Below are 16,757 nucleotides of genomic sequence, written 5' to 3'. Positions count from 1 at the left end.
AAGTGTTTCAATGCCCCCAATGACCTAAGACCTTCCAGCTGGCCCCCCTCTTAAGGGTTCCACGGCCTCCCAATCACACCACTCTGGGGAGCAAGCCTTTAAAACATGAGCCTTTGGGGAAGAAACATGCCAGATCCAAACTTCGGCAGTGGCGTGAAATTTGAGCTGAAACTTAAAGAGTGGAGAAAAGTCGCCCAAGTGGAAGGGAGCCTCATCCCAGCAGAAGGAATGGCAGGAGCAGGGTTTCTGAGGAAGTGACACATTTGCTTCATCCCAGATTGGAAAGCCTCTCAAAAGATGGAACATTCAAAACAGGAAGCCTGAGTTTGCTCATGCCATGAGTAGGTCTTTGTACCTCTCTGTGCTTTCTTGTCTGAGCAAAGGCCGCCCTGCCCAAACCACTGTTGCTTTACCTGAAACACTGCCAAGCCTTGTATTTGGTCTCTCAGACTCCTCTGGCTCTCACCAATCCATTCCATACAGAGTTAAAATGATCTCCTAGGAACATCCTCTTTTTTCTTAGACTGAAAAAGCAAAATCCTTAGCATATCCCATGAAGCCTTGCATGCTGCACTTTAGTCCTACTCTGAAACCATTTCCTTCCTCCTACTTCCTTGCCTACTTCTACTACTCAGCTTCTCTTTCTTCCTCAAGCATCCAGAACCCTCTCCCATCACAGGGCCTTTGCACATGCTCTCTCTTCCTAGAAGACTCTTGTCCTGATGCCCACCCAAAGTTCTATACTTGTCAAACATCTACTCATCTTTCAGACCTCAGTTGTAAAGGTACTTCTCACAGACATCTTCCCTGTGCCCCAGACTAAGTTAATCCCCTATCACACACTTAGTTCTCCCATATCCATGGGTTCTGCACCCACAGATTCAACTAATGACCCATGGAATATATTCAGAAAAATTTTTGCCTGTACTGAACATGTGCAGACTTGTTTTCTTTTCATTGTTTTCTAAACAATAGAGTATGACAACTACTTACACAGTTGTATTAGGTATTACAAGTAATCTAGTGATTTAAAGTATACAGCAGGATGTGCATAGTTTGTATGCAAATGCTCAGACATTTTCTAGAAGGAATTTGAACATGTGAAGATTTTGGTATCCTTGGAACATTCTGGAATCAATCCCACCTGAATACCGAAGGCCTGCTACACACTGTCAGCAAGCTCTGCTTTTTCTCCATTGGACGTATCACATTTGTAATCATACATTATTGTTGTTGTTGTTAGATTTTGTTTTCCCTTGACATTGGTCTTCCCTTTGGACTGCAAGCTCCTCAGATAAGATCCCATGTCTATGTAACACCGCCTGCCCTGACACAAAGGAAATGCAGAACCAATGTTAGGGAATAAATAAGCCTGCAAGCACACTACCCCGTCCAAGATCAAATCAGCTAGTGTCAATTTAACTAAGATTTTTTTTTTTGATAATTTATTTATTTTGATTCATTGTAAACAAATGGGGTACAGCTTGTTTCTCTGGTTGTACATGAAGTAAAGTCGTACCATTTGTGTAATCATATATGAATATAGGGAAGTGATGTTTGTCTCATTCTGTTATTTTTCCTTTCCCCCACCCCTCCCACCCCTCTTAATTTAACTAAGCTTGAGTGCCTGCCCCTGGGCGTCACTGCTAATGATGTGAGGAACCTAAAAGGGAGTCAGATAGTCTCCTGGTGCCACGTGGCTTTCAGGAGCAAAGAGGAGAGTAGATCTCATTCAAACCAAACTTTGGCTTTTTCTAGTACACAACATTCTTGATATTGATCTTCTGGGACAGTCAGAATTTTTTTGTTTTTTTACAACAAACCACAGTTAAAAAAAAATACATTTTATGTCAGGATCCCATGTATACATACACAAATACATATGGTAGCTGTGTGTTTGTGTTATATAAGTGATATATATGTGATGTACCTAGTGAAATTTAAAATTTGAAGAATAATATGTGATATTTGTATATTTATCTCTCCTATTTTATATTTTAATGTTGTTATTCCCCTATTACTTCTATTAGCAATGCCAACTTGAATCTTTGGCATTGTAGTAGATATTCAACAGTAACAAAAAAAAAAAAAAGAAAGAAAGAGAGAGAGAAAAATGAAGTCCCCCCAGGCAACTGATCCTCTAATGCAATGGTATCTAAACATTTTTTATTATGTACAGCTATCAGTTTTTTTAAAAAACGATCGCATAGTCTATAATTATATCATATTAACTTGTCCTGTGCCTTATAAAAATTCACAAAATAAAAATTTTAAGAGATAAAAGTAAAGAGTCTCGAAAAATATTTTTCATTTTATCCTTTGGGGGTCCCAGAATACATTGCTTACACTTATTAAGTCTGTTTTTGTTCTTTTTTCAATCTTGGTGTCACTTTAAAATGCAGTGAGCCAAAAGATCATTTCATTTTGGAAACGTGGTCTTAACAACTGCCTTTATTTGAAAGATAACTTGGAAAGATGTGCTGACTCAATAGATGTGCATCCTCAGCATGCTGAGTAAATCGGGCTATTTGTTTTTTAAACTACTACCATTAACTAAACAGTCATTTTTATTGAAATTTCACTTATAAATTCTCATCATCCCTGAGATTCATCCATTATTCTGGAAAAGTGATCAGAAGTTATCATATTAATATATTTTATGAAACAAGTTCAAACCCTATTTAAAATATTGATTTGGGAGATTAGAAAGTTCTGGTTCCACAGTTTTTAATTTTTCTCGATGTGAGTTAAATGTTTTCCTAAAAATACTATGTTATGAATAACATAGCACCTGCTTTCAGTGAAAAAAAAAATCATATAATGGTGAAATCATTCTCAATCATTCATTTCTAAGATGTCCTCTCTTCTTTTGTAAAAACATTTCAGGGTTGTCTGAAGAGGGCCTAGAAGAACCCAGGATTTGAGGGTCAATAACATTCCTCTGTATGATACTATAATGGCAGATGCATGCCATTATATATGGTCCAACCCTATAGAATGTACACCACAAGAGTACGAATGTGTCAAAGTAGGTTCATCATTTCTAACAAATGAGCCTGTTGTGGGATGTCAGTTCTGGGGGAGGTTGTACATCCATGGGGACAGGGGATATATGGGAACACTCTGACATTCCTCTCAATTTTTCTGTGAACCTGCTACTCCAAAATAATAAAACTTATTTTTTTAGAACAATCACTTTTCACTCATTGTTTAAAATATCCCCTTTCACTTAAGAGGACAGACATAGTACATCTTCTACTACAAAGGATAGAAGAGTCTAGCAGTTACCAGTAAGCCTGTGGTCAGACTCCCATGCTGCCAATTATCAATGATTCAGCCTGGACAAATTACTTAACCTCCCTGTACCTTGGTTTTCTCATCTGCAAAATGAAGACAATAATAATAAACTGTCTCAAAGGGTTAATTTGAGGATTCAATGAGCTAATACATGGAAAATGTATAATGTACAAAGAACACTTATTAAGTATGCCTATCCTAATTGTTTTTGAAAATATTTGCTAGGCACTATGTTCCTGAAATTTGATTACCATTTATAGGAAAGGTCAGCAAATTCAGACCCTTTGCCTTTTGGGGAAAAAAAAACAGTGGATGTTTTATTTTTTAATTTGATATCTCTTTTCAATACTTTGTACAAGTTAACCAGGCAATTTCTGCATGGTACAAAAGATGTTTGTGGTCAAAGTTAATCACATATTAAAATGAGTCTACAATGATTTCAAATGACATCATCCCAGAATCCACCAAGCTGGGTTCAAGCCTTCTCCAAAACACTTCATACTGCAGAGCCCTATCTTTTCATGGACCATTTTTGACACTGGCCATGTGGCCTAGAGAACAGGCCATAGCACCAGCTCCATCTCTTCTTTTTCCTTTTTCAAAAAAGGTAAAAACAACCATCAGTAGATGTTCTGATATTTTTCTTTCCAATCTCCATTCACCCCACTACGGATACTTCTGTCTAACAGAACTAAGTGGAGGATCAGGCTGAAACTCCACTTTGCCTTCACCCTCTACACCTTAACCGTCTTGTTTTCCACTTTCACCTAGTTTCATAACAAATTCGTGCAGAGTGGGGGAAGTATAGTCATCCTTAACATCAAACACAGGATTCCTAAGATAGAACACATGCCACTTAACAATGCAAAGAACACGGAGATAACTGGCTTTTCATTCTTCTTGTTTTGTTTTCCTTTCTTATCCAACAGTGGGATCTTTCTGCGCTTGCACCAGTTCTAACAATAACACCTACTGGTGTTTGCGTACAGTTAATGAGACGCATAATTTTCTTTTCTGTGAGTTCGCTACTGGCTTTCTGGAGTACTTCGATATGAATACAGATCCTTATCAGGTAGGATAATATGTTTTCACTTTAGAAAGGTTTTTGGAAAGAGAAGAACCCGGGCGTGAACTTCAATCTGTCACCCTGCTCTTCCTCCACAGCTCACAAACACCGTGCACACAGTAGAGCGGGGCATTTTGAACCAGCTACACGTACAGCTGATGGAACTCCGCAGCTGTCAAGGATATAAACAGTGCAACCCAAGACCAAAGGGTCTGGAAATTGGTAAGGACGACAATCTTGTGTTTTTCTGTGTTACCTGGAAATTTCTTTGTGTGACCAAGTTTTCTGTCTTTGAAATATTTATATGCATGAAAACATATAGCTTGGGATATGTATAGGGAAACTTTCCAGGCAATTCCAAGCATAATTTAGCCTCTAAACTTAGCTCTGGGTGCGCAGTTGAAAAAGATTTGGTGAGCGTTTCCTTCCAATCTCTCCTGTAGGCCTGTGGGATTAGTGAACTCCAATTCTTGAAAAGTATCCATCAGAAGATGAGACAAAGCTTTGAGGATTTCCTTGCTGTTGCTGTCAACAGTCATAAAATACATTCTAAGAAAATCAGAAGCTCCTCTTTTGTTAAGGGAACTTAGATGGAAACATACAATGCCCTATTTCAGTTTGTCACAGTTTGGGTCCCTCCCCCCATTGGCTCCCTCCCTATAATACAGTGAATTAGATTTATTTTTGCCAGTAGTTCCCATCTGAAAATAGAGATATCTGAGCAGTTTATTCCCTTGGGATCTGAAAGTATAAGAGGGTTCGTATGGAATCAGCCAGGTGTTCCCTCCTGGCTCTGCAGTGTTGAACTGACTTCTCCTCTGGCTATTGGAGATGCATTTCTCTTTCAAAATCAGTCCCAGTTTTTTCCCAGTTAATGAGAGTACTCATTGCTTCTCATCACTTATGTGGAAATTTAAATATCAGCTAGCCATAGAAGCAAAGAGAAAGAACTGAAGCTAGTAAGAGCATTAATATTGCAGAGACTGTCCACCCCAAAAGGGTGAACAGCTGGACTCACAGGCATTTGGGAGAGGTTTTCAGGAGCCCTTTTTATGCAACCAACTTTTAACCTGTGTCTGTGAGTCCCATGTAGAGCATATATAAGTGGGCAATTTAAGTGGGCATCTCTCTGGGCCATATGACTTGAAGGGAGAAAGGGGGCCCCCTCCTAACCCTCCTGCCTGTTATGTCCACCACTATAGGATCCTAAAGGTTTCTGGCTGTGAGTATCCTATAAGAAAATATAAGTCCTGTGAGAGAGATCACATAGCAGTTCTCAATCAGCACTTCTCAGTTAACACTTAGTGAAAATTAGTCGCTGGCTGGGAGAGGACTGAGCTTACAGAATAAGTCCCTTGGTCACTGACCCCTCTCAGCTCAAATCTTTTCAAATATCCTGCTTATCTCATGACCTTTTCCTGAAATCTTACAAAAAAAAAAAAAGAAAGAAAGAAAAAGCCAACAAAGGCCTGGAATCTAAGCCAACTCTTAGAGGCACTAGAAATATTACACCCAGATACCTCTCCCCAAAAGAACATGACCCTCTAACTTACTGGCAATGATGTGGCAGCTCCACTTGGTGACATCTGATAGAGTCCTTAATGGTGAATGACGTGCCAGGTGGAATCTGTTATTGCGGCTCCACTTCAAGTCGTCCACCTTCTAGACTATTTCTAAGGGAGATCATTATGGATCCATTTTTCAAGTGTTTTGTCTAAAAAAAAAATGCCCAAATTTAATGTCTACTAAGAATCACATGAACTTCCGGAAGTACTTATCTCACTGCTTTTAAATGAACTTGCTTTCATTTTTTCATGGGAACTCTTACTTTTCTTTTTCTTGTTTTTTTTTTTTTTTTTTTTTTTGAATCTTAAAACTTTTTATTTATAGCTTTCAGTCCTCATTTCAAACCCCTCTAATAGAAAGTCTCTGCATTTCAGCACTGTCTGTATTTAACCCAATATGTTTCTTTCTAGGGTTTAGATGTTATGCATGAAAAACTACATAGTGAATGGTTTTATGAGTTCTCAGGCTAACACAAATCACTCTTGTATTTTTATATATCAGGAAATAAAGATGGAGGAAGCTATGACCCACACAGGTATTCACACTTTTTTATTCCTAGAAAATTCTTTCCAATAATTGCATGTTCCTGACATTTCAACTAATTTCTGCTTCTTACATGTTTTGGATCATAGCTTGGGGTGCATGCTTGTTCTAACTGCATTCTCCATCATATTTTGTCCCTGTTGCAGATCTGTGGCTTTGCTTTTATATCAGTTCATTGACCCAGCAAGTTGCATCTCCGAGCACTTACTCACCCCCATGCTGGTGTGCTTACTGGGTGATACTTTGAAGCATGGAATGATGTGAAAGGGGAGAAACACAGACTGGCCTTTGGGAGCCCTGGGAGAGGATGGGAGATTTCTTCTCTTTGTGGTGTCAATTAATTTGGCGGGAGTCTTCGTGGAAACCATTAAAGATTTTTATTAAATATAACATCGGCCACACAAAAGGACTAATGAGAAATTTAAGGACATTCTAAAGTTGAAGTTCGAGTAAGCAGAAGGAATTTCCTTATTAATGGTCATTCAATGGCAAAAGCAGCCTTCATTAGAGAACATGGAAGGCTCTGCAGGGTGGTTGTGAATTAAGAGAAGGTGCAGGGAGTAAGGGCAGGGTATCCGGAGTCAAGACTCAGTGAAGTCTCAGCGTAGCGCTGAGACACATAGACATCAGAAGCATCCCTCTTGACCTCTTGACATCTTATCCGCCTTCAGTCACATCTATCCCTCCTATCTCGTTGTGCTCTTGAGGGGGGACCCAGACACTGGAATGTGTCCCTGGTCACCCAGGAATGTCGGTCACTGCACAGATCTCAAGAGGGTCTACTGAAGGCACGCCATGTGAAGTAGATGGGGGTCTGTCCTTTCCACCTCTGCTGAGAGGGCACAGAGGCGTGGATGTGCCAGAATCTTTTTTAACGAATGCTCTTAGGAGAAAAATTTCTTCCAAAGAAACATGAACTCAATCAGTGCCATGCCTGTGGAAATCTTCTCAGAGAAGCAAAAGAATATTGCCCTTCCAGGCAACTCTGTTCACCCTGCTGTCTCTCCCTCTGTCCTTCTGAGCTAGGGTCTCAGATTTGTCCTTTTAGAGGCAACTGGTTGGTCCAAAAAGAAGCTAAATGACAGTAGGACGGTGTTGGGGAAGGTGAAAACAAACCAAAGAAACTGGAGTTTTGAGGATGTTTTATAGGCATTTATGCATCTCTTCTATTTTCTCTTCTCTCCCGTCTTCTTTCCTTTCCTCCATCTGTCCCCACACCAACCCTGAGTCACCACTCCCACCAGCACACATAAAAGATGGAGCAGAAGAATCCATCCTTGAGCAGGTCTCCCCAGGGTGTGGACTGACGATGTGATATTTCATACACCAGGACTATTTTTCCTACTTCCCGTGGTCACACTAAGACATTTCTGAAGTCTAACATTATAAAAGAACCTAACCCTAAATATTGACTTTACAGTTATTCTATAAAGCACTCCATTTTACAGCCAAGAGATTGTCAGCCTAGCATCCTCTCACTTCTGTCATGAAAGAGATAAAAGGGTACTAGGAGGTGACTCAAGTTACGCATCTAGTGAGAGCTGAGTCAGAGTTATTTCCGTGAAGTCCTCCCTGGACAACTGAAATGAAGGATGTTTAACTGCAGTTGGGTTGCAATCAAGTGACAGGCATCTGTGACAGGAAGTTCCTCTTTCCTGATCCTTGCCACCACCATCCAAGGAGCTAAATAATCAATTGTTTTTGAGGTCACTTTGACACATCCTTGGCAACTTTAGCTTTGGAAAGCACATGAACAAGGGTGACAGAATGTTACCTTTTACTTTTTTTTTTTCTTTTTTTCTTTTGAAGTTCCTTACCAAAGACAACTGTAAGGGTACGCTATAACTCAAAATAACTACAATTTTCAGACTCCACCTTTTCATAATCCATGAAGTGAACCGTCACACAGCAGATGTTTACCATGGCAGACACATCTTGACATGGGGTTGCCAAGAGGACATTTGCCTCGTCAAGCAAACCTGGACCCTACATGCATGTTGAATGTGGCTTTGCCTGTTCATAGTGTTTTTTTGGAACAGATGCAAAACAAGCCACTATACATGGTGGCAGAAAACCTGCAACTCTGGGTTTACCAGTAGAGCCCTCCATCTATGGTCCACCACTCAAGGCCACTCAAAAGGCTTAGTTCTCATTTTGTTTTATAAAGCCTTAGTTTTTTAAGACTTTGTTAGTTTAAAAAAACTAGTTCAGATGTATCTTAAATTTAATGAGAGGAATGATAACTATCAGAGCTGAAGGACCTGGAATTAAAAAGCCCAACAGTATTTTTGAAAATTTATCTTGTACCAGGTGAATTATAAGTGTTTTAAAACTGTCTTCTTTTTATAGATTTTCAAATTTTAATCTTCAGATTTACTTAGAGGGGCTTCAAAAAACTGTTCCCTGTTTTTATTTTTGTTTGTTGATTTGTTTTCATAGTTATGAAGTGTAAGAGGCAAAGGTAGCTGAAATGCTTTTCTTAGGCAGTCTTTTTCCAGTGAGAAAAAGTCATGGCACCCATGACTTAGGAAATAATTTTAGCTTGAGTTGAAAGCAGTAAATTCTGTCTTGCAAAATGCAGTAGAATCAACAGGTTGAGGGGTGTTTATTTTTCCGTTTGCGTTTGAAAGTCCCCACTGCTGTTCTTCGATGTCTTCAAAGAGCTCCTAGCAGTCATGACAGTGGGCCCAGTGACTGTAAGGGACAGACCTCTCTCTCTCTCTCTCTCTCTCTCTCTCTCTCTCTCTCTCTCGCCTCCAGGATGATCAACCAGTTGTCCTTTCCCAAAAAGCTGAGGTCAACTCGTTGTCCCATCCTGAGCTGATCAGTGTGTGACTATGTGTTTTAGACAGTATCTTCTCTCTTCCTCTCACCCTGGGTGGTCGAGTAGTAGTCCTTTCCCAAAATCTGAGGTCGACCAGTTGTCCTGTCCTGAACTGATCAGTGTAGGACTATGGTGAGTAGTTCTGGGTAGTGTGGATCTGGCAAATATGCTTCTAGAGCCTTTGTCCAGATCCTCCAGGCCAGTTGACCACATGGAACTCCACCCTCAACAGCCAGACTCTGTTCAATTGCTTTGACTTGTATTTATTTATCTCTCCCTAGAGGAACAGTTAGTCCTAAAGATGGCTGTGGGTGACTCGGCTATACCACGCTGTGGTTATGAACGCAGGTGCTAGAGCCAGACAGTCTTGGGTTCAAGTCGCAGCCTTGCAGGTGAGCATGCTGAGAACAGCATGGCACAAGCAACCTCCAGGAAGTGGTGGGTGTTCTTAGTAAAGTAGAACTGAGAACACGTCTATCAAAGAAACAGTGTTCCCAAGTGGGTAGAGATGCTAACTCACAGGATGTTAGCATATTTTGCATCATCCAGAAAGAACTACAACTCAGTTTGAGAACCAGGTGTGTTCTTGAATCTTTCTTAGTGGTTTCACAGCCTTTCTGTTTCCAGGGTTGGGTGACAATTACCACAACTTGAAATCATCTAGATTTATTCTAAAGATTCTCTCTTCAGAACAAACCTACTCAGATCTTTTATTTCTTTGTAAAGAACCTCAAAATGGCCTAAGACAAAGGCTTCCTTTTGTGAGCTGAAGACTGGCAGAACCCAGGGCAGGCACATGGAGGTTTTAGATTCTAAAGTCTAATACTTTTTCAATATTCTATTTTGATTTAACTTTTCATTTACAGAAACTTGTAAGAACAGTTCCAAGAAATTTTGCTCTATTCACATTTTCTCTTGTTCTCTCTGCCCCTCCCCCAATATTATACACTTTTCTTTTACTGAATCAGTTTTGAGAAATTTGCAGACATCATACCATACCCCTTTATATAAAAATGCTTTAATATGTGTTTCCTAAGAGTTGCTCACATAACTGTTGTACATTATCAAAAGCAGGCAATTCAATGTTGATACAGTAGCATTATCTAATCCACATTCCATATTTCCATATTCAAATGTCACCAATTGTCCCAATAATGTTTTAATTATAGCTTTTTGACTTTGCTTGATTTGGAATCTAGTTCAGAACCATACATTGCAGTAAATTGTCACCTCTTTTCTGTATCACATCTTCTGGAACAGTTCCTCAACATTTTATCATTGGTAATGACATTTTGAAAAGTACAGGTCAATTGTTTTGTGTTTTGGGGTTTGTCTGATATTCCCTCCTCATGAGATGAAGTTGTGCATTTGAGGCAGGAATATTCCAAAAATAGCATTGTGCCCTCAGTGTATCTTATCAGGAACTGCAGGACATCTGTTTGGTGGTGCAACCTTTGATAATTTGGCTGAAGTGTGGATTTCTAGGTTAATCCTCTATACAATTACTGTTCCTCCTTTTTTAAATTAATAAGTAATTCACTTACTAGCTTTTGCAGACAGTCTTGATTCTTGCCTGAATTGCTCAGTTGCTCATTGTTAACATGACTATCAATGATGATGATTTTTCTACTCCCATTTCTTTCTTTCTTTTTTTTTTTTTTTTGTGGGGGGTACTAGGGATTGAACCCAGAGGCACTTAACCACTGAGCTAAACCCCTGTTGCTGAGGCTAGCTTTGAACTAGCAATCCTCCTGCTTTAGCCTCCCGAGAGACTCTGGGTGTTCCTTCCATCCTTCCATTTCTTAGGTAGTGTTCCATGGTAAAGAAGTGATTTCCCCTCTTCCCTCTTTATTTATATTCATATGGAATGGTGGGCCTTCCTTTTATTCCATGGATGTTCTTTTGCTATCATTATGCCTTTTAATGGCTGCAGTGTTCCAAGTTCAGTCACTGGTGTCCCTCCAGTGGCTTCAGTGTGCTTCTGGGGCATCCCTATTGTTCTTTAGCACTGTGTTGCTTTCTTTTTTTTTTTTTTTTTTTTGCGGTGCTGGGGATTGAACCCAGGGCCTTGTGCTTGCAAGGCAAGCACTCTACCAGGTGAGCTATCTCCCCAGCCCCACTGTGTTGCTTTCTTACCCAGCAGTGTGTTCCGGGTTCATCTTGTATTTTTGCCTCCCAACATCTGGAATCAGTTGTGTCTCCAAAATCTCCAGTTCCTTTTAGAGAGGGACTTGAGCTCCAAGGTCTGGGCTTGAATTGTATGAAATTGCTACAGAGGCACCTTTCCCCTGAGATCCTTGTGTGGATAGAGCACATGTCTATATGGACATCTATCCCTATACCTGCAGAGTTACCTGTAATTGAGTGAATTAATGCTTCCAGCAGAATATTACCTTGTTCCTGATAGAAAGGAAAATGCTTTGAGGATTTCCCCCATTAAGAGAGAGGCAGGCTTTTGGACTAAGTTACATATACATTTAGCATGTTAAAGACATAGTCATCAGTTTTTAATGTTTTATCATTGTGAGTACTGAATTTTTTTCAGCATTTATGGAGATGCTCCGATAATTTTTTCTCTTTGATCTACTAATTTGGTGCCTTTTATTAATAGATTTTCTAAGAATGAATCAACCTTTTATTCCTGAAATAAATCCCTCTAATTCATTCTGTTATTTTCTTAATAGTGAATTCTAGTTACTAATATTGAAAGTTTCTCTGTAATATTTATGAATGATATCAATCTATAATTTTTTGTGTTACCATTATCTTTTAAATATTTTATTAGTTTCTTATTGCTACTGTAATAAATTAAAACAACACAAATTTTTTCTCTCATATTTCTAAAAGTGAGAACCCTGTAATGGCACTTTGACTCTCAACTATTACCCAAATCATACCATGAGCTTATTCTCTTTCATCTCTTCTACTTCTCCTTCCTTCCTTCTGTTTTCAGTTGCTTTATTTCTTCTTTGTCCTATGTAATGCCTATATTTTTTTTCAACTTTCCTCTGTGTTTTTTTTTCCTTCAAGTTCTGGTAAATAAATTACATGTTCACCAGGAATCCCTTTTCCTGAATTTTCCCCAGTGATTTCATGGTTGAACCAAGTTCATCCTCTAGAGAATTGTCAAGAAGAGTTAAGGTGTGTGGTATTTATTTTGTGCACTCTTGTGTGTTTCAGTTTTCCCGAAGCCTTGACACTTGAAGGACAGCTTTGCTGCATATAATTTCATTTCTGACTAAGACAGTTTTCCCATCCTCCAAGGCTTGACTAGTTACATTTAATTTGCTCAGCACTGGTGTGTTGGAGTTTTCTTCACTTTACTATTTATTTGGGTAGGGACATTTTCATAGGATGGTAGATATTTTTTTAGTCTTGTTTTCCATTTTCTTTTGAAGTAATTTTGTGCAGATTTAGGTTGTTTTTATTTCATGGATTTGGAGTATTTACGGGATTCCTAATTTAAGATGGATCTTTTCTGTCAGTGTAACTCAGTGACCGTTCTCTTTACTATTTTCTTATTTGGGGGTGGGAGTGGTAAAGTCGTGTGTCTTCAAATTTCTTGTTTCTCTTTTTTTCTTGAGATTCTGAATTCTCTTGAACACTTTTGCTTTCTTCTTCCTTTACCATCCAGTTTGCAAAGGGTCTCTCTCCCTTCCTCTGTGTCCTTTGCTCCTAGAGGCAATGCCTCTCAGAGACTGCTGCCTAGAATCTTCTGGGCTCAGTCCCTCCCCCACTGTAGGTGCTGTGATGTACCAGGACTCTGGCAGTATTTTATACTGGGGTTGATGTTCTTCCCAGTGATGACTTCAACTAATCTTTGGCTCCATCCTCAATCCATATTTCTCTCTTCCACACTGTTTTCCCAGGGCTTGTAGCCAAAGTGTGCCATACAACTTGGCTGGCATTTGGTATTAACTCTTTTTTTTTTTTTTTTTTAATTTACAGATGATCTGAGATTGTAGCATTCTCTTTTCTAGTTAGACTGAAGTTGTGGGTTTTGTGTAATTGTACCAATTTTTCTTTCTGCTCTCCATTGCTTTGTGTGTAGTTTGTTGTACCTCTTTTTAAGTGGTACTTAGGCATGTGAGAGAAAATGTTTTGTTTTCTTCAGGACCAGAGTCATCCTAGTGATACAGGTAGATCTGAGGGCAAGAAAACTGCAGCATTCTTCACAAGTGTGAAAACACTCAAATATTCTCTTATTGAGGGCATAGATAGGTGTGAAAACACTCAAATATTCTCTTTTTGAGGGCATAGGACTTCCAGAGGGGGAAAAATCAATGAAACAGATCCAAGCAGTTGATATGAAGACCTGAACTGCATTCAAATTTGTTTTTATACTGAGTGCCAGGGATCATAAAATAAAAACATTATACTAAGCATGGCCTACTGCATTAAACTACTTCGAAATCTATCAATTTCCCAGCAACCCGATAAGTAATAATGATTTCCTCGCACAGACATTTCCACGTTTTACCCATGAGGGATCAAGACACACAGACTCACAAGCTCTCCTGTTTACAGAGTGACAGTAAAACTCAAGTCTTCTGATGGGTAGGACAGTGCCAATTCCAACACCAACCATGCCTACATAGAGAAGGTTTTATTTGTTGGATCTTTATTCTTTCCTTTTTTCCTTCTCAGTTTTGTACTGAGGATTGAGCCCAGGGGTGCTTTAGGACATCCCCCACCCCTTTTTATTCTGTGAGATAGGGTCTTTCTAAGTTGCCCAGGCTAACCTTGAGCTTGTGATCCTCACACCTGGGCCCTAGTTGCTGGGATTGCAGGCGTACACCAAGGAAGCTGGCATTTATCTTTTTCCAATTGTTAATTGTCATTCAATTACCTTTGTATTCTAAGGCCATTCCTTGGTTAGGAGAAAATACCTTTTAGTGTTCTATTTCTAATTGATTTGCAGTGTCAGTGGCTTGTCCAGTAAGTAGGAAGCATTGTTTGCACTAATGAGACACCTTCCTCTCTCTCCACAGAGGACCATTATGGGACGGATGGGAAGGTTAATCTGCCCAGTCTCACAGCAGACACAAGCTGGCAAGGCCTGGAGGAACTACACAGTGTGAACGAAAACATCTATGGGTACAGACTCAACTATAGACTTAGTCTGGTTGACTGGACTAATTACTTGAAGGATGTAGATAGAGTATTTGCACTGCTGAACAGTCACTATGAGCAGAATTAAACAAGTCAGACTAAAACTGCTCACAGTGATGGGTTCCTGATGGTCTCTGCTGAGCTCTCTATGCCAGTGGAGATGGCCTCTGCAGAGTCAGATGAAGACCCAGGTCCTAGGGTTGGGGAAGAACCTCATTTGACCTTGCCAGCCAACCTTCCAACCCTGCATTAGAACTGACCAACATTAAGTCTAGAGAGTAAACTTGAATGGAATAATGACATTCCAGAAGTGAATCATTTGAATTCTGAACACTGGAGAAATGGTAAAACTGAAAAACGGATGGGGCATGAAGAGGTCGCTCCTTCTGAAAGCAACTTCAGTGGCAGTGGCATGACCGAGTTGGCAAGCCAGCCCCACCCCAGGCTACAGCTCATCAGCAGGCATCGGAAAGAACTTCCCCAAGACGCTGGTCCTGGAGAGGATGTTTTTGAAGACCAGTTTTATCTTCCTGTGCATTCTGACGGAGCCTCTGTTCATCAGACCTTCAACATGTCCAGTGTGGGCCAGTCTATTCATTCCAGCAGAGCAGGACGGATGGGGAAGAATTTCACAAAGGAGAGCTTCCACCATCTAGAAGGCAGTGCCTCCTTCCCACCCTCCTGATTAGATTAAACTATTACCTTATCCTAAACACAGTATTTTTTTAACTTTTTATTAGTAAACTAATAAGGGCAATCATAGCTACCAACATTCCAAACAGCCCTGGGTACCTTTGTGCAGGAAGAGTTAGTGTGCAAATGGTAGGCACACAGGGACTCATTGTGATTCACTATTTGCCAAGAGTAGACAGAAAGGTTGGGGGGGGGGGGTTTGTTTGTTTTTTGGTTTTTGGTTTTGGTTTGGTTTTCGTTTTTGTACTAAACCAGTATTATCTTCGGACCATTGTAGGGACATGCATATGTAAATGTTACCCAGTCCAAATGGCTAGAATTGTGCCTTTCCAAGCTTCTAAAACCCAACACCCTCAGCAAATCTTTCAACATACTCTCACTGCCGGCATAAGGAAGTTTTGATTGATTCTGAACCCCTGGAATTTTTCAGCATCGTCACTGTGGGTTCAGTTACCTTGCACTTTGAGATCAGAATGCCATGTCTATTAGGTGCATATTACTTGTCTTCAGACATATCACAGACACACTGTTTGCTGTCAGCGTGACAGAGTAAAATAGGCCCTCCAGGACGACGCACAGTATGGATCCCATATTGTTTAACATACGCTTTTGCCAGAAAATATTGCATGTGTTTTACCTTGACTTGCTAAAATTGATTAGCAGAAAGGCGTGGCTAATAATATTGGTGGTGAAAATAAATAAACAAAACAAAGATTGCCTCCTCTGTCTGCACCTGGCCTCAAGCTGTCCACTGTATGCTTAATAAGATTGCTAAAGTGTGGTTATTTTCTTGATAGAAAAAAAAAAAAGGACTAAAGACCTTTTATTTCCATCTGCCTTTTGTTTTCTTGGCCTGGTTAATAAGCTTAAGTGTTGAGAAAATATGTGTAGTTTTGAATTTATGTAAGGAATTTTTTCCAATAAACTAAAATCATGAATGTCCCATAATTTAAACAGACCATAAGGGAGTTAACTTTATAACATTGTGGTATGTAACTTTTTAAGACCATTGCCATGTTCTGGTTTTTTTTTTTTTTTTTTTTTTTTTAAGACATAGTTCAAAATTGCTTCTGAAGAAATTTGTATTCTTGCAAAAATTCTTGTTTCGTATTAGACTTTTAAATTTCAGCAAAAGGATTACCTCATCGGAGTCATCAAAGCCCATTCAACTTCCCAAGAAGGTTATTTTTTTGTTTTTGTTTTTGTTTTTTTTTTAGCTTAACAGTGGTTTTCTTTTTATTTTTAGGTAATTCAAACATTTAGGTAAATTATGTTTCCTTTAAGTGTTCAAGGTAAACTTTTTTGAAAAATTTAACCTGCTATAGTTGAATCTTTGGTAACTTTAAGTCTTTATCATAGACTCTGTACATATGTTAAAATTAACTAGCTGTTTATCAGATGTGTGTCATTGGCCGAATGACAGAATAAACATATTTATGGTCATGAATGATGTGCTTTGTAAAAAAGATTCCAAGATATTAGGAAAGCATACTGTGTTTTTTTAATCCTGTATAATACTCTGTGATACTTTTATAGAACAATTCTGGCTTCAGGAAAGTCTAGAAGCAATATTCTTGAAATAAAATGTGTTTGAACTTTACCTGTTTCAGAGAAATGAACTTAACCAAGCTTTTGTGGTACACCCGTTCCCTGCAA

At 39.3% G+C, this 16,757-nt stretch overlaps 1 protein-coding gene across 4 annotated transcripts in view; it reads left to right on the top strand.

Annotated features, from left to right (window-relative positions):
- Nucleotides 1–16,240, top strand: part of Sulf1 (sulfatase 1) — a 169,241-nt gene extending 153,001 nt beyond the window's left edge. For all 4 annotated transcript variants that reach the window (XM_047517759.1, XM_047517770.1, XM_047517764.1 and 1 more), the window contains 4 exons: nt 4,227–4,369; nt 4,462–4,585; nt 6,431–6,464; nt 14,288–16,240. In XM_047517759.1, coding sequence (XP_047373715.1) covers nt 4,227–4,369; nt 4,462–4,585; nt 6,431–6,464; nt 14,288–14,318 — 332 coding nt within the window. In that variant the 3' untranslated portion in view covers nt 14,319–16,240. The remainder of the gene's footprint in view (nt 1–4,226; nt 4,370–4,461; nt 4,586–6,430; nt 6,465–14,287) is intronic.
- Nucleotides 16,241–16,757: the final 517 nt, after the last annotated feature.

This window comes from Sciurus carolinensis, chromosome 1 (genome assembly GCF_902686445.1).
Source record: "Sciurus carolinensis chromosome 1, mSciCar1.2, whole genome shotgun sequence".
NCBI classification, from domain to species: Eukaryota; Metazoa; Chordata; class Mammalia; order Rodentia; family Sciuridae; genus Sciurus; species Sciurus carolinensis.
This window is presented reverse-complemented; position numbering and strand designations above follow the sequence as displayed.